Source organism: Alternaria triticimaculans, assembly GCF_023758025.1.
Source record: "Alternaria triticimaculans strain BMP 0046 chromosome Unknown scaffold_6, whole genome shotgun sequence".
NCBI lineage: Eukaryota > Fungi > Ascomycota > Dothideomycetes > Pleosporales > Pleosporaceae > Alternaria > Alternaria triticimaculans.
In genome coordinates, this window is record NW_026055963.1 from 850,059 (window position 1) to 874,411 (window position 24,353).

General features: G+C 54.0%; 8 protein-coding genes across 8 annotated transcripts; 5 read left to right on the forward strand and 3 right to left on the reverse strand.

Annotated features, from left to right (window-relative positions):
* Positions 1-249: 249 nt before the first annotated feature.
* J4E78_005173 (uncharacterized protein) lies at positions 250-1,418 on the forward strand (the record flags this gene model as incomplete). Its single annotated transcript, XM_049365795.1, has 3 exons — positions 250-502; positions 560-1,048; positions 1,108-1,418. The coding sequence occupies 3 exons, from the start codon at positions 250-252 to the stop codon at positions 1,416-1,418; spliced, it is 1,053 nt and encodes a 350-aa protein (XP_049222510.1).
* Positions 1,419-2,085: 667 nt separating this feature from the next.
* Positions 2,086-3,402, reverse strand: J4E78_005174 (uncharacterized protein; the record flags this gene model as incomplete). Its single annotated transcript, XM_049365796.1, has 4 exons — positions 2,086-2,379; positions 2,430-2,584; positions 2,639-3,076; positions 3,135-3,402. 4 exons carry the CDS (start codon positions 3,400-3,402, stop codon positions 2,086-2,088), a joined length of 1,155 nt encoding a protein of 384 aa, XP_049222511.1.
* Positions 3,403-4,269: 867 nt separating this feature from the next.
* Positions 4,270-5,360, forward strand: J4E78_005175 (uncharacterized protein; the record flags this gene model as incomplete). The annotated part of the gene is made up of 3 exons (XM_049365797.1): positions 4,270-4,476; positions 4,531-4,869; positions 4,926-5,360. 3 exons carry the CDS (start codon positions 4,270-4,272, stop codon positions 5,358-5,360), a joined length of 981 nt encoding a protein of 326 aa, XP_049222512.1.
* A 3,810-nt stretch (positions 5,361-9,170) lies between these two features.
* J4E78_005176 (uncharacterized protein) lies at positions 9,171-10,482 on the forward strand (the record flags this gene model as incomplete). The annotated part of the gene is made up of 2 exons (XM_049365798.1): positions 9,171-9,646; positions 9,699-10,482. 2 exons carry the CDS (start codon positions 9,171-9,173, stop codon positions 10,480-10,482), a joined length of 1,260 nt encoding a protein of 419 aa, XP_049222513.1.
* A 437-nt stretch (positions 10,483-10,919) lies between these two features.
* J4E78_005177 (uncharacterized protein) lies at positions 10,920-12,398 on the forward strand (the record flags this gene model as incomplete). Its single annotated transcript, XM_049365799.1, has 5 exons — positions 10,920-10,928; positions 11,020-11,100; positions 11,165-11,386; positions 11,449-11,997; positions 12,051-12,398. The coding sequence occupies 5 exons, from the start codon at positions 10,920-10,922 to the stop codon at positions 12,396-12,398; spliced, it is 1,209 nt and encodes a 402-aa protein (XP_049222514.1).
* Positions 12,399-13,253: 855 nt separating this feature from the next.
* J4E78_005178 (uncharacterized protein) lies at positions 13,254-14,282 on the reverse strand (the record flags this gene model as incomplete). The annotated part of the gene is made up of 1 exon (XM_049365800.1): positions 13,254-14,282. One exon carries the CDS (start codon positions 14,280-14,282, stop codon positions 13,254-13,256), a length of 1,029 nt encoding a protein of 342 aa, XP_049222515.1.
* Positions 14,283-15,239: 957 nt separating this feature from the next.
* Positions 15,240-17,141, forward strand: J4E78_005179 (uncharacterized protein; the record flags this gene model as incomplete). Its single annotated transcript, XM_049365801.1, has 1 exon — positions 15,240-17,141. The coding sequence occupies one exon, from the start codon at positions 15,240-15,242 to the stop codon at positions 17,139-17,141; it is 1,902 nt and encodes a 633-aa protein (XP_049222516.1).
* Positions 17,142-19,572: 2,431 nt separating this feature from the next.
* J4E78_005180 (uncharacterized protein) lies at positions 19,573-20,739 on the reverse strand (the record flags this gene model as incomplete). The annotated part of the gene is made up of 3 exons (XM_049365802.1): positions 19,573-19,755; positions 19,836-19,999; positions 20,088-20,739. The coding sequence occupies 3 exons, from the start codon at positions 20,737-20,739 to the stop codon at positions 19,573-19,575; spliced, it is 999 nt and encodes a 332-aa protein (XP_049222517.1).
* Between the last annotated feature and the right edge of the window lie 3,614 nt (positions 20,740-24,353).

Below are 24,353 nucleotides of genomic sequence, written 5' to 3' on the forward strand. Positions count from 1 at the left end.
TCAGGTAGCGGTACTATATCGACAACTCGATAAGGTATAGCATCGTTCAAACGCTCAACACCAATAATGCGCCGAAGATCTTGGATGGTGCCGGGCTGACTGTGTTCGGAAGTACAAACAACGTAGAAGAACTGATTATTTGCACCACTCCATCACCCCATCACCCCATCACCCCATTATCCAAACCTTTCGCAGACTTGATCTCAGTGCTGAGAATCTTACAACACCCTCGTATTGTATTCACCCAACATGGCTCCTTACGACAGTCCCGCAATTGCCGCAGGCTCCACCGTCCTTGTAACAGGGGCCAACGGTTTTGTTGGCGCTCACGTCACAGACCAGCTTCTCCAGCAAGGCTACAAGGTGCGAGGCACAGTGCGCGACGCCAGCAAGCACCAATGGCTCGCAGATCGTTTCTCGCAGCAGTATGGCGATAACAAGTTTGAACTCGTGACTGTCAAGGACATGAGAGAGCCCGGCGCGTTCGACGACGCGGTGTCAGGTATTCCCACCGCCTAGACAAAACACCGTTTCATCACTGACAAGTCTTACCGTCCAGGTGTCTCCGGAATTGTGCACGTTGCCTCAGTACGGGACATGGGTGTCACACCAGACGAATTGCTCCGAACCACCGTGGCCGGAACTCTGGGCTGTTTGGAAGCCGCAGCCAAAGAGCCCAGTGTGAAGCGCTTCGTGCTGACGTCGTCTTCAGCTGCGGTCCGCTCGCTGCAAGCATACCGAGGGACTGACACAGTGTCTGCGGATGAGTATGACGAGCAGACGCTGGCCTTGTCTAAGAACATTCCAGATTCGCTTCCACCGATGCATAAGTTCATGATCGCGTACTTTGCTTCCAAGGTCGCGGCCGAACAGGCATTCTGGGAGTGGATCAAGAACAACAAGCCGCACTTCTCTGCCAACGCAGTGCTGCCTTGCACTATCTACGGCAGTCCGCTAGACGTGGCCCACCAGGGCTTTCCGTCTACAGCGCATATCCCGCTCCAGATCTTGGACGGCGATACTGACTCCATCAAGCATGTACAGCGTTGTATGTAACCCCTGCTCTTTCCAAATGTGCAGCGCAAACAACAGCTAACACTAGCGCAGTCTACTATGTCCACGTCCAGGACGTCGCTCGTCTCCATGTTGCCGGCTTGATAAACCCAGCCGTCAACGATGAACGCATCTTTGCTTACGCTTCGTCTTACTCAATCAACGAGTTCTTTGACATTTTCGCAAAAGCTGTCCCAGGTTACAAGCCGCGAGACAAGCTCGAGGGTCTAGATTTCCCGTTGGCGGAGATCGGACCGCGAGCTAGGGCGGAAGCACTGTTGAAGGAACTTGGCCGGCCGGGATTCATGGGGCTGGAGGAGACAATTACTGATAGTGTGAAGACACGTATCAGTGCTTCTTCGTAGCTTTAGCGGACGATAATGGAATAGTGTACTGCAGTTCGCACTTGAATGCCAGATGAAGAAGGCGAAGCAACGGATCTTACCGAGTGCCTTCGTATCCTCATGAGTACTTGCACGTGTGCTATGCGATGATAAGGTAATGACGTTAGATCCGGGGTTGTTCCGGGCAGAGAGAAGGTGTTGTAGACACTCAGGTACCTAGGTACTCACGATACTGTACTGTGCGATGACGAGCGATCGATGAGGCTCTCGCACTTGGAGTCGTCCCCTGACCCACTCGGGCCGAAATCTCCAAGCGGGGCACCACGCTCTTATTGGCTACCACCGCGCACGTGCCGTGAACTCCGAGCTTCCAGCGGCGGCCCCACGGGACCTGCCTCTTCTCCTGTCACTTCAGCGGTGTTGCAGATTGAGCGGCAAACATCCCATCAACTTTTACATCCGATCCATCAACTGGAGGCCTTGCAATAGCCAATAGGACAGAGCAGATCTGATGGCGACAGAAACAACCAAATCTGCACGAAGTAGACATCAGATTCGGACAAGAAACAAAAGAGATCAGATTACTTCATACAAGGATGGAACCCCACCGCTTTTCCTTCGTACACTAACAAGACAAAACGCCGTTCCCATCAAAATTATCTAGGTACTTTCCGAAACCGTGGATCGCTCATGAAGACTCCTCCTTCGCCTCCTCCGCCAACGCCTCGCGCATCGACTTGCTGTTGGGGTCGAAGTAGGGCTTCTCTCCAATACCGCACACGCGGTATCCGAAACGGTTGCCGTGGTCGTCGTAGTCCATGGTCGCGTTGTGTACCATGCTGCGGTTGTCCCAGATGGCCATGTCGTTTGGACCTTGCCACCTGAAGCGGCACTGCAAATCGTGGTTGCGGAGTACCATGTCCATCAGCCAGTTCAGGATCATGTCGCTCTCTGGCTGAGTCAGGCCGTTGATAGACTCGGGCTGTCGTCTAGTTAGTGGATGTACGGCTTGGATGCTGGAGCTAGACGTACGTATGCACCAATGGAGAAGACACTCTTCCATCCAGTGACGGGGTTTGTGCGGATGACCGGGTGAACGGCCTTCAGAGGGTTGCCGGTGTTCTCAGGGTGGCCACGCGCCTCTGTGTAGACCTGGAGCTTCGAGTTCTTGATGATTCGTTCAAAGACTGCGGAGAGACTTGTCAGAAGGCACGAAGTTCGCTAGCAGCTGGCAGACTTACATGGTGCGGTGTAGTTTGCCGTCTTCCCTTCAAGCATCTTGCGCATGGGCTCGCTAATGCGGTCATAGACCTCATATCCAGATGCCCACAATGTGTCTCCTCCACAGGTGGGTAGCTCCACAAGTCTCAAGCACGTGTAGTCGGAAGGCACCTGCTCGGACTGGATGTCGCTGTGCCACGACTCAAGCGCCTGTCTTACATTTCCTAGGTCACGAGGTACGGCCTTGCCGTGGGCCATGATTCGCTGACGGGAGTTGATGGTGCTGATGTGCAGGTCGTTGCCACCCATCGGGGTGTTGGGGTTGAGTACGGGGTGTATGTGCAGGGTCGACTCCTTCGGCTTTCCCACTAGCTCACCCATACGTTGGATGAGCTGCTTCTGGAGATCGTTGGTCATGTCGTTCTGGTTGCGGAAGAAGACGACTCCACGTCGCGCGACTAGAGAGAACACATTCGTCAGCTCTGTCTTCTCGAAGGTAGCGGTTTGCGCGCTTACTCGTGATGGCGAGGTCTCTGAGAAGCTCATCCGAGTTGGGTGCGTTCAGCATCTGAACGAGATTCGCCTCTGGGAACTCGGTGCCCACTGTAGGCGTAACTAAGAATTGCTTCAAAGGCTTGAGGACGCCCTTCAGTTTCTGTGGCTTCGGGAACGGTGTCTCTTGAGCATATCCTCGGCGCAGACATGGTGAACGAGCTGGTTGCAGTGCGGCGAGACGGAGCGCTGGCGCAGCGCGGCAAAGCAAGGTACTGGCGGTTCTCGACATTGTGACTGATGAGGTATCTACTGACTGAAAGCAGAGGATAATGAGAAGCAAACGACGATTGATTCTATGAAAGCAGTCTAGCTACTGTAATAATAGATGCCATGGGACCCCATCTGGACTCGGATAACCGAAGAGACCGAAAAGTCGGCGCATTTTGCTTACTCTACTGTGGTAACCGGGGCATATGTTTGATGTGGTACGAGCTATGAACCACGATCACCAACATATCAACTCACACAGCTATCTTGAAGACGTCATCGTTTCTGCCTTTTATCCATGCATACTTCACCCAGGGTGCTGCTTTACCTAGGTAGGCTTAACTTTGTACTCGCAATCTGGGAAATCCCGCGAGTACAGTGTCTCTAGTCTACAATCCACGTGCGGACAGCATGGGAGAGCGAGCCTCATCGGTGATGCACGGAGACCCACAGTGGCCGGTTGCGTGTCGTGGCTCGGAGCATTTGTGGAACTTCGGGCCGAGCCCACTGCGGGATATTTTGAGTACCTGAACAGCGAGTACACACCCGATAGTCCACCACCGGCAGTTGCGATCGCGTACCATGCCAATGTCTTCGTTACTCACCGAAGGCTCAATCGCCGGATCGAATCGATCAAAGGTGGCACTACACTACTTCGGCCGGCCTTCTCAAACACCGAGAATGGCATAGTATGCTGAAGCAGGATCTTGTGTTTTCGGCAGTTCGCGTGCGTTCAAGAGGTGTCGTTTCTGTCCATAGGCATATACTCTCCGTGCAACTTGAAGGTTTTATCCTGGAACGTACAGACTTTGCACGGGATTAAGCTCCATAACCTCTTTCATTCTCCTTTCCAGCCACATTCCAGAGAATACAACATCACTTAGCAGCTATGGCAAAGAAACTAGCTGTTATCACCGGTGCGACTGGCAACCAAGGTGGTTCCATCGCTCGCGGGTTGCTCAAGTCTGGTGACTGGCAGATCCGCGCAGTGACCAGAAATCCGAGCGGAGAGAAGGCCCAGAAGCTTGCTGCGGAGGGCATGGAGGTCGTTCAAGGAAGTTATGACGATGAAGAGTCTATTAGGAAAGCCTTCACAGTGAGTCTTCATTGTCTTCGCTGATGTCTTGACCAAGAACTGACATGGAGGAAGGGCGCGCAAGCCATCTTCGCCGTGACTCAGTGGTGGGAACCTTTCTTCAAAGGCGCCAGTCAGTCTGAGGCCGGTGAGATCGAGAAGCGCGATGGCATTATGCTCGCGAGATTGGCCGCTGAAGTAAAGACATTGGAGCATTACATTTGGAGCACACTTCCTGCGGCAGACGAAATCACCAAAGGCAAATTCCCCGTCCCTCACTTCGACTACAAAGCCAAGGTCGACGATCACATCCGGAAGAACATGCCAGAGCTGGCGGCTAAGACCACCTTTCTCATGTTTGGCTTCTATCCGTCCAATTTTGCTTTCTTCCCCATGTTGAAGCCACAGCCAGTGGTAAGTGACCATCTTTAACACACGGCTTGTTAACATGACTAACAAATGTCCGTTAGGCCAGTGCGCCGGGGAAATACGTTTGGATGGTCCCGTCAACTCCATCCACTGTTTACCCCATGGCTGGTGACATGGCTAAAGACCCAGGTGTTTGGGCGCGCCAAACCTTGGCGAACCCCAAGTTGACGCATGGTAAATACGCCGGTGTCTGCACCGAGGTTCTGTCCCTTGGAGAGGCGCTCTCGCAGTGGGAAGAGGTCTCAGGCAAGAAAGGCGTATACGTGGAGTGCAAGCCAGAAGTTATCGGTAGTTTGTTTGGCCTGGCCGGAGAAGAGGCTGTCACAGGTGTTGTGTTTGGTGAAGCAGTGACGGACTGGTTTGGGCATGTTAAGGAACAGGGTCTTTTCATTACTAAGGAGCAGTTGGGTATATCGCCCGATGAGGTTTCCAACTTCAAGCAAGCTCTTGAGGCGGTAAAACCATTCTTGGGCTGAACAGTACTTGTGTTTCAAGCCTTTAACTACACTTGTGTTCACCCAGTCTAAATTTGGCAAGCATCTACTTGCGTGATGAATGGAATTACAGAAGGTGTGAGTATTTCGCGGTTTACATGAGTCCAATCTTTACGACAGCGGCCTAAGTATGAAGTGAGGGCCAGCCAGATCAAGGGTCAGCATAACCGACTTCTATGTGCATTACTTCAAGGTTATCCAGAAAGTGAAGCAACGTAGCAAAGACACAAACCGTAGTCAATTCGAGTCGGCTGTTCTCGTTCACTGAGTAAGACGCCAAATCTTACTGTTGTAGTGATAGCCGCCGATGTCTACATCCACATCCCGAATATCCTTTCCTTGACGAATACTTCACGTGATTAAGTGAAGAAGACCAACAGTTTGAAGCCCTGCGATCGAAGGTGCGAGAAGAGTTGAACCGGTCCGTTTCGAATGGGTTGATCAGGGCGCCTTCGCCTCTTAAAACAACAAGTCTCCACTACCCACGCAACGAGCGGGTCCTCGGAAAATCATCAGCATCCAAAGCAGGTTCACGTACCCTGAACATGCGAGTCAAACATCGGGCCCCTGTGTGTATGCGCTGGTATGAACGACGAGGCTGTGGGTGCAGCCGAAAACGGCCCTTTGTATATGTCCCCTTCGCCCGCCAGTCTCCACGAGAGCCTGCTCGTGCACCCAATTGGCTCAACGTACCGAAACTTCGGCCCGAACTCTATGAGGCTTTGGCTATTGTATATCTTATCTCTGAGAAGCTCTTGATGCAACCGAACAAGGCCCTTCTCAGAACACCTTCCCCGTTCGCAAGTCTCCACGCGGTGCTGCCAAGTTGAAGGAACGAAGCACGAGCGCAATCTAGCGGTACGGGCCTTGAGAGTGCGTCAATTTCGATAGTGTTAGGTAACGTGGGATGTATGATGACTTTTCATACGACGACGTTGCTCTGTTGAACTCCGCAGCAGTCTTTTGGTCGTCAACAAAGGCGCCAGGGTAGTGGAGAATCGGTACCCGATCTGGATGCATGCTGCACCTCCGGTGATGAGCCGAGCGACACTGTTGCATGCATCGCCTCGAGCCATACCATATCCCAGGCATATGATATGCATTGATTTGGACGCAAATGACACATATCCCGAGGACGTTGGAGGCTACACCGTTTTTCGTGCTGACATGTATGACATGCATCGTTCCGAGCCGTGCTTTAGTGTAACCACGATCAGCTCTCGCCATGTTCTTACAATACCAGTACTATGGTACGACCCAAAAGGCCTATGTATAAGCCGGAAGTGAGAGCCCGTCTTACTTACTATGTAAAGAAGCAGGCGAGCCCTGGAGTGTATGTCGGATGTGGGCCACTGGCAAGGGTCTGTTGCAGCTAAGCCGATTGGGATGCTTAGTTCACGTAAGGTAGTAACGCTTAGGGTCTATCCGAAGTCACCCCAGATCGCGAGATCTTACCTGAAAGGTGTATCCACACACACAAAGCTTTTGCATACCATCACAGTACCAAGGCAGTTCGAGGTAGTCTCAGCGCGTACGTGTTATCAGCTGAAACCGATCCGAAGTCCCTCCAGATCAACAGCTCTTAGCGGCCCCACCCAGGATACTCTGGTCTGATAGTATGGCCGGTATATGTATCGCAACATCGCTATCGCCTTCTGGCTACCGAAACAAGCGTCAACGTTGAATAAAGTATGCAAGACAACGATTCCAGCGCCAAGAGCAGCGCGCCAGCGCCAAAACCCACCAAATACCGCCTTGCCTGTGATAGCTGTCAACACTCCAAGATCCGATGCGATCAAGAGCGGCCGAAATGTCGCAGATGTGCGAAGAAAGGCATAGAGTGCGTCTATAGCCCGGCGCGACGAGCTGGGCGACCGCGCACTCGCAACAACAGCAAGAGCTCCACCAGCATCACTACCAGCGCAACTGCGAGCCAGAAAGGGTATCTGACGCCCATGACGGAGACCGGCATTACCATTCCGACCTCAGGTGAGGTGTCGCCATTTGCTCCATTCAGCCTGGCATCCACCTCAGAGAACTGCTCCAGCTCCAGTTCCAGCTCCGACTCCAGCGCATCCACCATTCCCGGCATGGCGCAATCTACGGACTTATCGAGCCCCGATCGGATGGAGTTCTCGCCATATCGACATTCAGACGACGATTTCCTGCAAGGTCTGCCAGATTTCATCGGTTCGCAATGTGGCACACCCAAGCAAACAGCCAATTGCTATTACCCAATGTCTCCAGATTTCCACATTGCTCCCGAGCTTCTCGACATGGGGTTCTGTGGAGCGCCATGGGAGCAGCAGCAACGAGAGCATGAACAACACCAGTCTGATCCTTCGACCATGCTTCTTGCTGAAGGGCTACCGTACTTTGGTTTGCTGACCCCAGACGGTCATCAGCCATGCTATCATCCGGATCAGCAATATGCGAACACGCCAATGGCGACCACAAGTAGCAAAGGCTTCGATAACTGCGGCTACGTGGTCCCTCCACAGCAGCAAACACATCCACAATTCCCGCAACCCTCAGACGACATCTCTCTTTCGCCTAAGTCATGCAACTGCGTGCCCACCCTCCTCGATCACCTATCTACATCCTCGTATTCGCCCTCCTCCTCACCCATCGCCTCCACCTCAGCCGCGCTCTCCACCTCGAGAATGCTCATAACCTGCTGCTGCAACACGATGGCGTGCCCGAACGCATGTTCGACGCGCCCTTCGACTGCGCTCGTCATCTGTGAGGCTATCGACCGAGCACTTGTTTCGCTCAAACTGGGCGGCACTTCCCTCTGGACACCGACGCTGGCATCATCACCAAGTTGCGACAGTGGCGCATCTTCACCACCGTCTTCATCGTTATCGTCATCAAGTACAACAGGTGGGACTTCAGTGATAGACGAGGAGCACGAGCCGCTACGCTGCGGAACACTGCCGATCAGGGGCGCCGACCGGCGGGCCGTAGTGCGGGTGCTACTAGTGAAGCGAGTGTTGGAGGCCCAGCGGGTCCTGGAACGCCTAAGGGATGCCTTATTGTCGGGTTTACTAGTCGATGGGGAGGCGGCGGCGGTGAAGAATCCTCTTCTGGCACTGTGTGCGGATGTTGCGGGGGAGTTTGCGACGAAGGTGGCGGAAAGGGTGGAGACTGTAAAGCTACAGATGTAATGGGTAAAGACTGGCGCAGGGAGTATAGGAGTCATTGGCCTATGACTGGGCAGGCTACAACGACGGGATCTCTTTTAGTTGTCGATAGTTCATCAAGCGATTGCGTTTTGTGGCGTTCGTGCCATCTTCCATGAAGTCAACACTGCTATTGCATCCTGTTCTGCCCAACGTGACGCCATCTCCCGTGCACGTACACTACTCTTGCTCATTGTGAAGTTCAGGTTGCCTAAACACGTATGCATAGGCATGACGATAAGCCTTGATTGCTTCACAGTTTTCGTGGACGAGACACAAGATAGTCCTCGATAGGTCGATGGCTCGGTTTGTTTTCTCTTTCGGGGGTTACTATCAGCCAAACGACAACAGATAGCGCGGTGTTTTCGAGTCCAGATCTTCAAACAGTCGTCACTACTAAACCACGTTACCACTCCCCCGGTACGACGATCTCGGCCACCGATGATACGAACGACTCTCAATGATTCACAATGTACCGAAGAAGCACAGGCAATGTCGAGATGTGTCTGTGCTGTCAAAATACGTATAACTTCATAGTTCCTGGTCGCAGAGTCTTGTATCTCATCATCAACGACCTCTACACCGATTCATCAGTGAAGACTTTACGACCATGTCTGCCATTCCGTTTCTGTCTGAACCTTCAGATGCACCTTATGACGAAAATGTCGAAGCCGACAACATCCTTGATGCTCTCGAGACTCTGGCCGCCGGCCACATCCCCGCCTCTCTTTACAAAGACGAGGAAAAGCGACTTCGATTTCTCGAAGCTGCCAGGATGGCCTCTCTCAAGCTCGAGCAACCATGGGACACTATGCAGCGTCTGATCTTTTGCGCACTGCCACCCAACATGGTGCAAGTGGGCATCGATCTGGGGCTGTGGAGACTCCTTGCTGCGCGGCAGGGTACGGCGATGAGCGTGAGTCAATTGGCTGCCGAGTTGGGCGCTGAGGAGGCACTGCTAGTGCGAGTGCTACGATATGCAGCAACGCAGTGGATGGTGGAGCAAGTCGGAGTGGGGACGTACCGGGCCACAAATATCACGCGATACCTAGCCATGTCAGGGCTTGAATCCGTGATCTTCCATGTGTGAGTACCACTGGACCTTGATTCTGAGGCTTGTAACTAATTTACTTTGCAGAACGGAGAGGAATATCGCAACGTACAATGCGATACCTAAGTGGATGGCGGACAATGGCTACAAGCAACCGCTGGACAACAGGCATCTTCCGTTCAACTTGGGCAAGAACACGGACCTGCACTTCTTTGAGTGGCTATCGCAGCGACCCCGTCATCAACAAGCCTTCAATGAGTACATGTCGTTTCAGCGAGTGGGGCAGAAGAGCTGGCTCGACGTGTTTCCGCTCGAGAAGTACGTGCACGGCTCCACTACGGGAGATAACCACCGAACTCTCTTCGTGGACGTCGGTGGCGGATACGGACACCAGGCTAGGGAGGTTTTGAGGAGATTTCCCCAGCTGCAGGGACGTGTTGTGCTCCAGGACACGCACGCGGCGGCCATCGATTCTGCTAAGAGTATTGAGGGACTGAAGGTTGTCCACCATGACTTCACACAGCCGCAGCCAGTCAAGGGAGCGTGCGTTTACTACCTACGCAACATCCTGCATGACTGGCCTGATCAGGCCTGCTACAACATCCTTTCTCAACTCAAGGACGCTCTTGCTCCTGACTCAGTCATCTTGCTGGACGAGCTTGTCATCCAAGATGAGGGCGCGCACTGGTACGGCGCATCGTTTGATTTGCTGATGATGGCCAATTATGGCGCACAAGAGAGGACATTGGCTAAGTGGGATCGTATTCTGAAAGAAGTTGGGCTGGAACGGAAAATGTTTGTGCCGTACAGCATGCAGGGAGATGGCGTTCAGGTAGTCGGGGCTCGAACAGCGGTGCATGAGAAGTTGTGAATGTATCTTTTAGCGATTTTTGGTTGGCGTTCAATGACACGAGAACGGTTGTATGCAATGTCGCCCCTTGATGTGGAGCAGGTCAGGCCGAGATGAGAGTTTCGGTGCTTCTTCGCCAAGACATCTCCGTATCGATAAGCACTCCCCAAACTTGTTCCGATAGCCGGAACGCCTTTCCGAAACTGCACGCCGGCAAACGCCATCTGGGCAGTGGCCATAAACAATACTTGCTTGCGATTTCGATCATCGGCACGTTAGCTCGTATTCCATCTCAACCCGTGGCGACGGCGTGAGGGTAAAAAGACGTTACTCAAACCACCGCAACGCACGAGCTGCGATATTCGGTGGATTTTGGTTTACCCCGGATTCCGACTTGCCAAATTGGTCCGCGAATCGCGACACTCTTGCGATCTAGACATGGGGCTTTGCACAGTGACATGCAGCTTGTATGTAAGCTAACAAGCGCCCCATACTTTTGGTCATTGTACAACTGCAGTCGCGATATCGTGCGCGCAATACTCATCTCATACACCCGAGGACCCATCGTTCGCCATTACCACCATGTCAAGCCACTTCAAGATTGAGCCATTGGTCCATCCTTCGGGAAAGACTTGCAAGGTACGAGTTAAATCCATGCATGAGCACTCTTCTTGCTTTCAGTCGCTCATATTATTCCTCTTAGTTTGGAGCCGTCGTCACTGGTCTCGACCTGAACAAGTTCACGGACGAGACGGTAGCACAGCTGCAGAAAGCCACCTGGGAGCACAAGCTTCTCATCATCAAAGGCCAACATGACCTGGAACCGAAGCGTGGCTGGGAGCTGCTCCAGAAGCTCGACCCGGACTCTTGTAAGATAGACAACACCACCTTCGCTCGCGCGTTCTACCCCAAGGATGGTATAGTGGTAAGTCCAGCGACAGAACTTCCGCCACTGCAAAGTACGACGGAGCGCTGATGAATGCTCAGGCCGCGATCAACTATGTCGAAGTCCCTGACGCGGGCGCCTTTGTCTTCATCGGCAAAGGCCCCCAAGACGACCCGCGCTACGGCAAGCCAGGCCTAAACATGGGCGCTACCAACTTCAACCAATACTACTGCAAGCCGCTTGCGGACGAAGACTTCGAGGCGGGAAAGACTCGCTTCCATTGGTGGCACGTGGACGGCACCTACTGGAAATACGATCCCCCGACCTTCACCATGCTCCGACCCATCAAGTTCCCTACAGAAGGCAAGGCGACACAGACGGTGGAATGGGCCGACGGCTCGGGTCAGAGCATGGAAGTCAAGCCAGGACGCACGGCGTTTGTAGACGTCGAGCAGCTGTATGAGTCGCTGAGCGACGAGGAGAAGCAGATGGTCGACCACAGCTGGGTGGAGTACATGTACTGGCCGTACGAGAAGATCAAGGGCTGCCGCGGTGCGCCAAATGGTCTGGGAGTAGCGAGCGAGGGCAGGGAGTTGCCAGACGAGGAGGTGGAGGCCCACGAGGAGGGAAGCAAGGAGTGGCAGAAGAAGGTATGTCCACTTTTACAACAGACTCAAGGGATCTGGTGCTAACACCGTTGTAGCTCCCGCTGGTATGGGTCAACCCCGTCACTGGCAAGAAGTCGTTCCAGTGCCAGCACAACCTCGCCCGCCGGTTATTCATTCGCAAGGGCCCGAACGACACGCCAAAGGTCATCGACGACTTGGGCGAGGTGAGGAAGTTCTTGGACAGCTTCCAAGGGCGGATGATCAAGCCTGAGCATATCTGGGTCGGACCAGAGGAAGAGCAAGACTTGCTTCTCTTCCAGAACTACGGTCTCTTCCACACAAAGATCGATTACCCGGCAAGTTGGGGTGTCAGGACGGTGCACCAAGGTTGGTTGCCTGGCGGTAAGCCGCCCGCTGGACCTGTGCCGATTCCAGAGCTTTAGATAGAGACTGTGGCGCCCATACGTGGTTGCTCAAACCAAGAGGTTCTTCAAGCATCGTTGATCGCGTCCCTTCTCCTAATGCCCAGTGTGATGAGTTCCAACGAGTGCGTCATGATCATTTGTCTCAATCCTCACACCGTAACTACTATTCCGCCGAATGGTTCGTCGCGTCCGACGCGGTCCGATCGAGGGCCTTGTTGCTGGCCAGGGTATGCGTTGGGTGACGCATGTTTGCGGTCCGAACGGCGCTATCCTATAGTGGGAGGTGTCGTCATTCTCGAGTACATCCTTGATCGCGCGTGTCACGCCCGTCGCGCTGGGAAGGAGTGATGGGTACTTCCCACGTTCCTGCCAGACGCCAGCCACGTTGACGGCCCGTGGCGCGCGTTCCGACGCCAAGGCGCTAACTCTGTTCCGTCTCCATACAGCTCTCAGCGCCCACAGCGGCCTCCCCGATCAACAACAATGACCATTCGTCACGCTCTGTGACTGACTGCGGTTGTGTACCTTGGAGCGATGCGTATCTAGGGACGGCGGTAATAGACAGCATCTTGCTGCTTGGTCCATAAGTCGCATCACTTAACATACGCTATTCAATGGAAGTTGTTGAGCCCTTGAATTCGATCGTTTGGATCAAAGTACATTCTTCTCTATATGCAGAAGCTATCGATCACTTAAAAGCACATATCCTGTTATGAAATTTCATCCTTTCCACATTCTGACCAGAAATCCTTCATGTCATCGAATACCAGATTCGTAAGTTCGTTATGTTCGCGAAGTCTCTGTTTCGAGAGCACTTCTTCATGTGGGTGTTGAACGCATTGCGGGAGCTGCAAGCAGCTAGCCGTCGCATACTCACATCCTCGCCATCACCAGCTCGCCGATCAGACCAGTCACCAAGACCCCACTGACCCACCACTGGCTGTAGACGAAAAAGTCCTTACACCTGGCTGGGTTCCAGACGTCGAGCCGAGCCAACATGAAAAAGGCAGCAAAGGAAGACACAGCGGCGCTAGCCATGAACGGACCGCGCATCAGACCACCACAGGTCACGGTTGCCCACAAGAAGGCAGCCATCGCGCTCGCGATGGACAGCAGGAACACCTTGGGGTAGTGGCGCACGGCTATAGCCAGCGATCCCACCCCTGCGTTCAGGTCATCTCTGATGTCCTGGAAAGCGTAGACAGTATCGTAGGTGATGTTGAAAAGGGACTGGCAGGCCCACATGGCGAGGAGAGCCTTGCTGCGATCCTCAACATTGAGCTTGTTTGCCGAGCTTGCTGGGTATGGTCCATCAACGACAGCGGCATCGACCAAGTAGACGGCCCAGCCCACACCACCGCCCAGGCAGAGTTGTGGGAAGTTGCTGAAGCGCTTCATGAAGGGGTAGACGAGGGCGAGGAAGGTGATCCAAACGGCGTGTTCACTCGCGCGGGCGGGTAAGGTAGCGTTGATCAGGACATGGCGCGATGCGACGAGGAAAAGGGTTGTGGCGAGCGCTTCTGGCGTGGTGATGGCACCGCGGGCGAGCGGCCTCTTCTTGCAGCGCTCGACTTGCCGGTCAAGGTCTTGGTCGACTGTGTCGTTCCAGGCGCAGCCGAAGCTACGGAGGATCAGGACATCGAGCATGAAGATGCCGCTCAGCTTGGCCCAATCGGCTGGGCCGAGGGCTGTTGGGTTGTGTAAGTTGACCGAGTAGAGGAAGCCGATGAAGTAGGGGAAGGCGGCGCCCAACAGTCCAGCGGGCTTGGTGAACCGCGTGAGCTCGAGGTATGGGCGTAAGGAAGCCTTTCGTGGGACATCTTTGGATCGTGACCCGATGACCGTCAGTCTGGGAGGTGCGGTCTCCACGAGGGTCTGAGTTTGCGTTTGCTGGGTCGACATGTTGCTTGTAGCTCAACTACGATGCGCAGGTCTCGAAAGAAAGTAATGCAGAAGACAAGACTCAGAACGAGTGGCCTCTAGAAGTTTCACCACCTCGACAGCAAAGCAGTTCTTAAGCTGTAGAGTTTTTGCACGCTGTCAGGCTCTCTGACTTGTGCTGCCCAATCATATTGGCCGCGTTTTCCATACACCACCTACCCAACTCGTTTTGCAAGGCTTATCGGAGAGTTTGCGGGTCTATCGGTACATTTATCGTGGAGGTATGGAGCACAGAGAGTAGCCAAAGACACTTCGTATCTCTGCTGCACGATTCGCTTCACCTACCTGTGAAGCGGACGCTGATTGAGCTGGCATCTAAACTCTTACTCGTCCTCGGAGCGCCCCTACACGCCGTGACGTATGGATCCGGATGTAAGGAGGCTTTCCTGAGGAGATTCTCCTGTCTGGGGCCGAACGCTAGCCACTTTCTTGCTTCCGAAGATGTTGATCCTTCGTGAGGCAAAGGCTGCAGGGTTCTGTAAAGGCATCTAGATCGTCATCAGGTTCCATGACACGATTGGGGTGGTCAGCTTCGTGGGGCATTGCGTGGAGGAGGGCTCGTCCCCAAACAGGACTACCTGGGTATAGCGTCAAAATCCACCGTCGATGCAACCCACGTCCCCACACCAACTCGAAACTCGGATAATTTTCGTAAAGTCGGGGCCCGACACCACCTGAACACGATATCATGGCAAGATTACTTTCCCTTCATACTTCATCGGCTCGAGCCGGCTCGGGTGAAGGAGCGGCTACGGGAGAAGAAGTAGCAGCGCGTGAGAACCGCAGCGCACCGGTGCAATAAAACACTTGACTTGGCGATTGACATAAAACTGTGTACTTTGATGCAAAGCGTTCATTCCTACTCCAGACTTCTTGTGCATGACTTCCATTTGTAGAGGGAACGCAAAGTAACCACCAATGGCTGTACCCGACGTTGCCAACCTCCAAGCCCGATACGCGCAGGAACGGGACAAGCGACTGCGAGCCGATGGTTTCCAGCAGTACACGACTCTACACAGCGAAGCAGAAGCGCCTCTCGCAGATGACCCATGGGTTGACAAAGGGCAGCAACACGACGCGGGTCCACTCAAGGATGGCGACAACATCCAGTTCCTCATCATCGGTGCCGGCCACGCGGGTCTGCTAGCTGCAGGACGATTGGTCGAAGCGGGCTTTTCGGCAAAGGGCATATACCTGGTAGACGTCGCGGGTGGCTTTGGTGGGACGTGGTACTGGAACCGATACCCAGGATTACAATGCGATGTGGAGAGCTACATCTACATGCCTTTCCTCGAGGAAACAGGCTACAAGCCCAAACACAAGTACGCGTCAGGCGATGAGATCCGTCAACACTGCGAACGTGTGGCATCGCACTTTGGACTGCGTGGGCAGTTCTCAACACGGGTGCTCGGCGCGACATGGGACGACACGAAGCGGCGCTGGATCGTCCGCATGCGTAAGGAGCACGGCAATGGCGAGGAGATGACTATCCTGACGCAGTTCGTCGTTCCAGCCAGCACTATATTCACGGAGCCCAGAATGCCAAAACTCGAAGGGTTCGATGAGCTGCGCGCCAACATTCCCGTCTTCCACACCGCGCGCTGGGACTTTAGCTGCACCGGTGGCTCGCCGACCGAACCTACGCTTTCGAAACTACAAGGCAAGCGCGTGGGCGTAATTGGCACGGGTGCGACGGCGGTACAGGTGATACCACAGGTAGCGAAATGGGCCGGCCACACGTATGCCTTCCAGCGCACACCATCGTACTGCGTGCCCCGCCGCCAACAGACCACGGACGAGAGCACATGGGCACAAAACGTGGCAACGGGACCTGGCTGGCAACGCGCTCGCCGGCTCAACTTCGACACCTTCTTCGATGGCGAGAAGCATTCAGAGGATCACCCAGACCTTGTCGCCGATGGCTGGACGCAGTATGCGCGCGGATTCGCTGGCTTCATTGGAGGGCCACGCTTCGTCACGCCTCAGAATGTAGAAGAGCATGCTCGCTCGCTCTACGAGATGGATGTGCCACTGGCAGAACAGGCACGAGAGCATGTACGAAACAGCGTCACGAAGGACGAAGCCACGGCAGAGCGGCTACAGCCGTGGTATCCCATGTGGTGCAAACGACCAACCTTCCAGGATGGGTACTTTGCCGCGTTCAACCAGCCCAACGTCACGCTTGTAGACACAGATGGTAAAGGCGTGGAGCGGTGCACATCACGAGGCCTCGTCGCCAATGGAGTCGAGTATGAGCTGGACGTGCTCATTCTTGCCACAGGATTCCTGCTGGCGACTGGTGCGAACGCAGCCCCTGCCGAACTCTTCGGCATACCCATTGTAGGCCGTAACGGCCGCCGTCTAAAAGACAAATATGGCTCTGCCGACTTTGCGACGATACACGGTATCGCTACAAACGGCTTCCCCAATTTGCTGTATCCTGGTCTCGGTGGTGGGCCAGGCTCGCCCAACCTCACCGCGGTCTTCGACCTCGAGTCCACACATATCGCCAGTATATTGAAGGAGGCTGCGCGAAAGGCTTCGGATCCTACTCAGATGGTCATCGAACCAACTAAGCAGGCAGAGGATGCGTGGACGGACGACGTTGAGAGGCGGGCGCTGTGGTACTCTGTCGTGCTAGCCTGTACGCCGGGCTACTTCAATCATGAAGGCGCCACGATGCGCATGGCTGGTGGCGACCCCGAGCATCGGCGGCAGGCGATGCGGAGGGTGCTTCATGGAGGAGGGATGGCCATGTACGAGCAGATGATCCGCGAATACGATGCGAAGGGCGACATTGAGGGCTTCGAGGTATCGTGATGTGGCATTATCTCGGCATCGTAGATAGAAACTGCCAGGTAGCTTATTAGTATGTTGTACAATTGTCGTATGCGCACCTTTGGCTCTCAATGTGTCCATGTGATAAGTACAGCCGCGGGGGTCGCGATATGGCGTTGCATACACAGAAGGCCAACTCGATAAAGCCCGTGTCTCTCTTGAAAATTAGATTTGAGGATCCAACGGCAGGAGCGCGTCGTTGGCTGAGCTTTGCTGCAGTGCCGGCATCGTCGCGTGGATGGTAATAAGACAGGAGTGGGTTGAGCAAGCCCGCGGCTCCTGATCATTTCTTGGCACCACGAACATGCCACTGACCTCAACCATCGTCGAGGAATCTACAACTACAACGGGATCGTCGGATGTAATTGGTCGAAGTTGCTGGGCAACATCTACTATCTCCATTAACTGACCATTGATGGAAATGGTGAGTGGAGTGTGACGTGTGGCGTGTCATCGCCACAGCAAGAGAATCCGTATCGCTTTGGCCGACAGCTGAGAAGTTTGCCTCGATGAATTATTTGGCGGACTATCAGGCTTGATACGTCCGCCTCTGAGAGCAGGCGCAATACGTGCACGCATATTCAGGGTGTGCGCTGTTCAAGTAGGACCCCATTGGGCGATTCCTGGCCATACATACTCAACACACTTCGTCCAGCCTGCAAGTTTGGAAGGATTTCGACTTGATAGGTGGGCAATTGCTTCGAAGAACATCGAAGAGAGCATTTGGTAGGCTTACAGTCCATGTTACACACGTTGGGCGGACTTGGACTTCGCCTAGGTACAGACTTGACATCCATGCCCGACTGTATGAGCGGTCAGTCCTTGCACATCTTGATCAAAGAGAGGGTCCATTGTGGCTACTATCTTGTCCAGGATATCTGCAGCTACCCAATCAGTACATAAAGTGATAGGTCAAGGCCATCAAATGTAATGCTGAGGTCGTATTGACGCAGACTTGATTGCACAGCTGTAACATCGTGCATCGGGTACTTTGTCTTGCAGCGGATAACGTGTCCTATTCGTCTCTTAGACAGGGTCTGTACTACTGGGTTTGCGAACTGAGTTCAATTATTTTGAACGTTGTCGTTGGAATTCGTAAATGGTCTCGCCAAGCTACCAGCGGCGGTCGCTCCTACATCAGGCATCAATCTCCTTTGAGTTTCGTACCCTTCACACTCTGAGACACGACGCATGAACAGAGCTCACACAATCGCAAGCCCTTTGTCTTGGCCAGTGACAACACTTCTCTCTTTGCGTAGGTACCGCGTCCATGGATCGCTGGTTGCTGGTTGAGTGCCCAGGTGGGCAGGCGGAACGTTGAGGCGCGCGATACCGCTCGTGGAGGAGAGAAGAAGAAGAAGCACATATTGGCTGAACACGACATGCAGCTAACGATACTGATGGTGTAGCAGACCCAGCTCGAAGGCGTCCGATCGGTGCTTCCCCTGGACCGTCACTAGTCAGCGTTAGCGCGTGACGGGGAAGTATCGTGGTTTCCCCGGACTAGATCGTTCCCAAGTACAGAACTGCAGATATTCCCACTTCACGTCTCTTCCTTCGTCGCTCGTATGCGCCGTCAACATCATCACCAAACGTGTCGACACGAAGCCATCGTAGATAAGGTGTTCATTATGCCTGGTCAACCGCTATACCGACGTCGGGATGTCTGCAGCGAAGCGACAACAATCGACCTTTCTTGACCGTCCATACCCAGCCTTCTATTCCACTTCGATCGCCGTAACGCCCATCTATTCGTACAATCATAACCCATTCAGGACGTATCTAGACTCCAAACGCCTAGAAAAAAATCGAACAGCCGGCACACTCGATACAATACCGCCGTCTCGACCGTTGCATACATGATCCGACCATCGTACCCGCATCATACCCGCATCATACCATCACACCCCATTACCCTAAACACATCTCTCGGTCGAAATTGAAATACAGGAAGCCCGTGTGTATTAGAAAAGAAAACTTGAATGACAAAAGAGACGTTAAGGATTATTTTTGGGAAGCGGTTGGCGAAAGGATACGTGGTTTCCCACGGCCGCTCCATGCTGGGGTATAAGCGTGAAATGCTTCCAGAGACAACAGAAGTGGAAAGGCTATATCAAGAACGAGAACGTTGAAAAAGGGAAGAGACGGCCCAGACGTGTACGTGAAAGCGAGCGCCGCGCAACGTAGACAGGAAGCCCAACCGGAGATACGGCAGGGTCTAGACACGTAAACGAAGCTGTTGGCAATGGCGAGCGTGTTCACCTGAATCGCAGACACCAGTAAAGACGGCGCCCGCTTCGCGAGTCTGATGTCTCCGAACTAAGAGCCGCCCGGGAGGAGTTCTGGATGCTGACGTCGGTAATGCTTGAGCCTGGCATCGGACCTCTGGAAGGCGCGGTTGCAATGGCTGGCCTCACAGACCCATTGTCTCGCTTCGCCATGCTTTTGTCTCCTGTGCCGCCCGTAATTGCCCTGCCGGTAGGTTCCTGTAAACGTTACCGAGCAGTAGGGGCAGTGAAGCGGATCCGACGGCGCGGAACTCCCTGGAGAGGTCGGTATGGAGCTTGATGTTTCGGACATCGGGACATGGAGATAGCTGTCGTTATGGTTCGATCTACTTCGATTAGCACCTATCGACAGTAACGGTAGCACATACTCACACTTGACGGGAAGTACCGTAAATTGCGGGTCGGCTGGGAACGGAAAGTCCTTGAGCTCCTTGCTGTCTGGGTGCCAGATATGTAGGCGGCACGAAGGATGCCTGCCCTTGTCCCTGCCAGTTATAGCTATCTGTGCTAGTGGCACATCTTGGGTGCGCTGATAGACCACGAGATCGAGTACTAGAAGGGCGTAAAGTATCCACGCTGGACTCTCCCCACTCGTTGTCAAGTGACATCGAGCCCGGAACGTGTGCCCGGCTGGTCGTACCTTGGACGCCAGGTGTGTTGAGCACATCTATCAACTGATTGACGTGCTGTTCCAGATTCTTTTGCCGGGCTCCCTGAGGGCACTCTGCGGTTCGCGAGCCTACCGGATATCTTACGACTGGATTTCGTCGAGCAGGCATCGTGTTGTTGTCTTCGGTGTAAGGGTTGTAAGTGAGACAGGGCTGTCTGAGGTCGGGGAAGTTGTAAAGTGGTTGCGTGACTCCTAGCCCTCGGTCGTCGTGTCCTGCCGGCGCAGCGTACTGAGGATACAGGTCCGCGCTGCCGTCTCCAGCGTACATGACAGGCCCTTGGCAGGGGTCGAAAGGCTGACCGGGGTCGAATTCTTGGGTCTGGTGAGCACACTGGCCATCAGTAGTGTATGCTGGACCACCTCCGGATCGTAGGCTGTACCCCGACGGCGAGGATTGCGAGTAGCCGAAATGGTCAGCGTACGGACCGTTCTGATGGGCTTCATGCTCCAGCCATTGCTGATCTAGGTCTTGAACTGATGCATTGGCGTAGTTTTCGTGCTGTTCAGCATCACCCGTCGAGTCTGTTGCTCGGCAGAACTCATCGCTCATTTCGGCATCGCTGTGCTCAACGTACACGTAATTGTCGTAACCTCCGGAGCTCGAGGGCCCTAGGGACTCCATGATGGTAAGGCTTGGGCGACTTTGGTGACAGGAGTGCAACTCTTCTTTCCGGATGGGTCGTGACACCTCTAATTTTTCCCGCACCAAGGAACGCTTCTAGTGGTAAGTGTGAGAATGACAGATTGTAAAGACAAGTCGGAAGAGGGTCGAGATAAAAGAGCTTGGGTCTAGTTGGTGAAGCAGATGATCCGAGATGGATGGGGATGGCGAAGGGATGTTCACACACCTGTCTCGCTGGCGCCGGTTAGCGTGCAGGGGGTAATAAGAGCTGGGGTGTTGCTGCGCAGAGTCCTTGTGCGACGGCCCTAGTTCTTAGTCCAAGCCGATGGATCCAGGACTCGGGATGTAGGATGTGTGAAGACTGAGGGAGATGAGGTGCACGCCAGCATATAATGGTGGTGGTGGGTGGTGATGATCAAGGCGACCGGGCATGCGACCGTGGATGGCCGCAACTACCACATCCACGTTGAGGCGACGGGTAGGCAGTCCCTCAGGGAATGCATCTGAAACACGGGCGGACAGAGTTTCGATTGCTCCACTACAGCAACACCGACGCTGCTGTTTGATAGCACCGCTGAACGGCAGTTTTCGGCAACGACGTCGTTTCGTTTCTTGCAATGGAGCCTTGTTCTGGATTCAACGTCGCGAATTCGTGCCGCTGTTTTCGAAACCAAGCAAACATTGCTTGAGCGCGCATCGGCGACAGCTAAACTCCGCTAGTAGTCCAACCAGGCGGTGTGGCATCGCTGCGATTGGCTTCATATGAGGTCCTCCACTTGGCACCTTTCGACAAGGCCCGCTACACTGTAGCTCAAAGGGCCACAAAACCATTCAGGGGAAAGGTGGAGAACAACAGTGAACTCTGGGCTTGAGCATTACCACAGCATTCCGCCGGCAGTAGCAGTAGCAGTGTGGAGATGCGTGGTAGTCTCCTCCATTGTCCATAATCGTTTGGTATAACGTGTCAGGGATGCTACCCTTTCCGCTGTGTCGCCGTGATTGGAGCGGCCACGGACGCGCTTGATCTTCTCTCGTTTCGTCATCGGACTTGCGCTACGGGACTGACAGACTGGATATCGTGGCGGAGCGCAAGACAGACTGTCGGTACAATCAGTATCACGCTCGTCAACATTGACAGCGCGAAGCCGTCTTTTGAAGTTGCTTTAGGGGTACACTTGGCTGACTTACCATGGCGAGGGGCCTATTCAGCCTAGGAAGGCTGTATTGGGCGGGAGGATAAACGTGCAGGATAGTAGAGTCCAGAACGCTCGAGGCTCCACTGACATTCGGCGTGTATTAGGAGTTCGTAAGTAATTCGAGAGCAGCATCAAGTTCTAATCTGCAGCAGAGACAGACTGCCTTTATCAATCAACCGCTGACCGAGAACTGGCCCCAAGACCAAGGGTAACCCTTCGACGCCCCCACCACATGTCACTGGCATGTTGGAGCCTTCCTACATGAGGTCAGCCACCTTGATGTGGAGGGGCGGGTCCGCGTTCAGCGATAGCTTTATGCGGCGGTTCTGCAACAGCGACTCACAAAACTCGACGCGTCCTCATCTTCAGATGCTTGCGCCCCGAACGGTACTGGACAGCCACACAGCTTAGTCCAGCTTACATCGATACCTGGCCAATCGTGCGATGCTGTTGTGACAGCTATGGCATTCAGCCCCCAAACAACTTTGCAGCATCTACGAAGTGGGTGTGGGCTAACGGAGTTATGTAACAGCTCGCGCGCGTGGATAGCGCCGTCTTTGCCTAAGCGCCGTTCATACCTCTGTAGAGTGCCAATATCCGGCCACTGTGTGGACATGCTAAGCCACTGTGCATATGTATGCCATCTCAGCGCAGCCCTCACGCCGAACGGTCGCCCACTGATCAAGAAGACCATCTAGGCCGGCGCGACGGGCTGGACACACGATGGATCTCAGCACGGCTTGATATCGCCTGTTACCACAAATCCAGCTAGCCGGCGCAGCAGCGGTTACCGAGACATGTGTAGAAGGGACATATTACAAGATCTGAGCGCTGCCTAGGTAAGATACATCCGCCGGTTGGGGTTGTCTATGCTGCAGAAGCCACCGAACTGATCGGTCGATACGAACACCTGTTCCAACATTGGTTTAGAGGTCTCGCTCTTCTCAGCTAGCTCTAGCGAACACCAATCAACACAACCAACAGTTAGTCAAAGTGCGGGCCGCATTCTTGGTGTATGCCGCGACTATGCCGCAATCTAAGTAAACAGAGGAAAGAAGAGGTATGGCTCGAGACCAAAAAACGGCTTTGCGCTGCATCGAGATAGCCCTGGAGCGGATGAGCGGCTAGATGCCCAGGTGAGGCGTAGTTCTAGCCCCACTCATGCACGCCTATCTCTCGACACCATCATCCTTCCAAAGGATGGAGCCGATGCGTAAGAAGGGTGTCGTCTGAATTACGTATCCGTCACTAGGTGATGCTGTTTGCAAACTTTTGCGAAGTTGGTACATGCACGGCTCCGGAGGTCTGAGGGCAGTGTGTCGGCATTAGGCGCGCCGCCGGGGCTGGCCCCAACGCGACGGGAAGCTATTGCGAATGGCGTTTGCAGTACCGCTGACCCAATGGGCTGGCATTGCTCATCGCACTTGGTAATTGGACGGGACAGTACGCGAATGCGACCGGGCTGGTGGTTCGTTCTTCAGGGATCGATAGCCTGCTTATGGCCCATAAGTTTGAAGGGAAATCTCACTGCACCACTGTCTTTGGGGGCTCCGCACTCGATTCTGAAGTGTGTTCGCGAGTAACCTTGGGTATATATATATTGAGGACTGCGCCGCTGTGATTTGGACGGTAGTCAAACCCCTACGTGTGATTATGTGGTGTGCCAAACTCAACAGCGCCGTTTCATGACCCCGAATTGCGTAGGCACCAGCGAAAACTCAAGATCAGGGTGAGAACTCTCACCGCCGGTCGCATCCTCTCAAGAATGGCTCGATGACATCAGCTAGAACGGTTTCGGTAACTTCCCAAGACTAGGGAGACCAAAAACTGTGAACAAAGAGTGAGTTGTCAAAGATCGCTGCAAACGTCAGGAGCCCTTGCGCAAGGAGCAACTCTCCGCAGCCACAGAGAATCTACGCGGAGCGGTGGTAGTTGCCGCGGGCCGCTCGATCTGTTCACCTCGCAACTGCCGTACTCGGGACTGACTGCAATTGGGATGATAGCGTTGCGTTCGAGTTGTGAGTCCAAGGGCTTGCTCGATTCAAAGCGAACTGCATGTGCCACGAGTGCCGAGTACAACACTAGCTGCGCGATTGTAATGATGGCGCCGTGTGCGAGTCGTGGGGACGAAGGGCTTACTTGATTGACAGCGAACTGCATGTGCCTGAACGAGAAGATCTTGAAAAGCATCAAATCACAGTGCGAAGATGAATTCTGCACTCCGCGGACGGAGAGGGGCGAACCTATGGCGAATCATAGACGGTGTCGATGTGATGTGATTTGAAGCGCGCTTCCACAAGCGAACATTTACAACTCCGAGTCCAGTACATGATACTTCTACTATCATCGTCATATCTTCCCATAAAGGTGACTGGAAATGGGTTTACTGGGCGGCGAAGTATCGGCTGTGCTGACCAC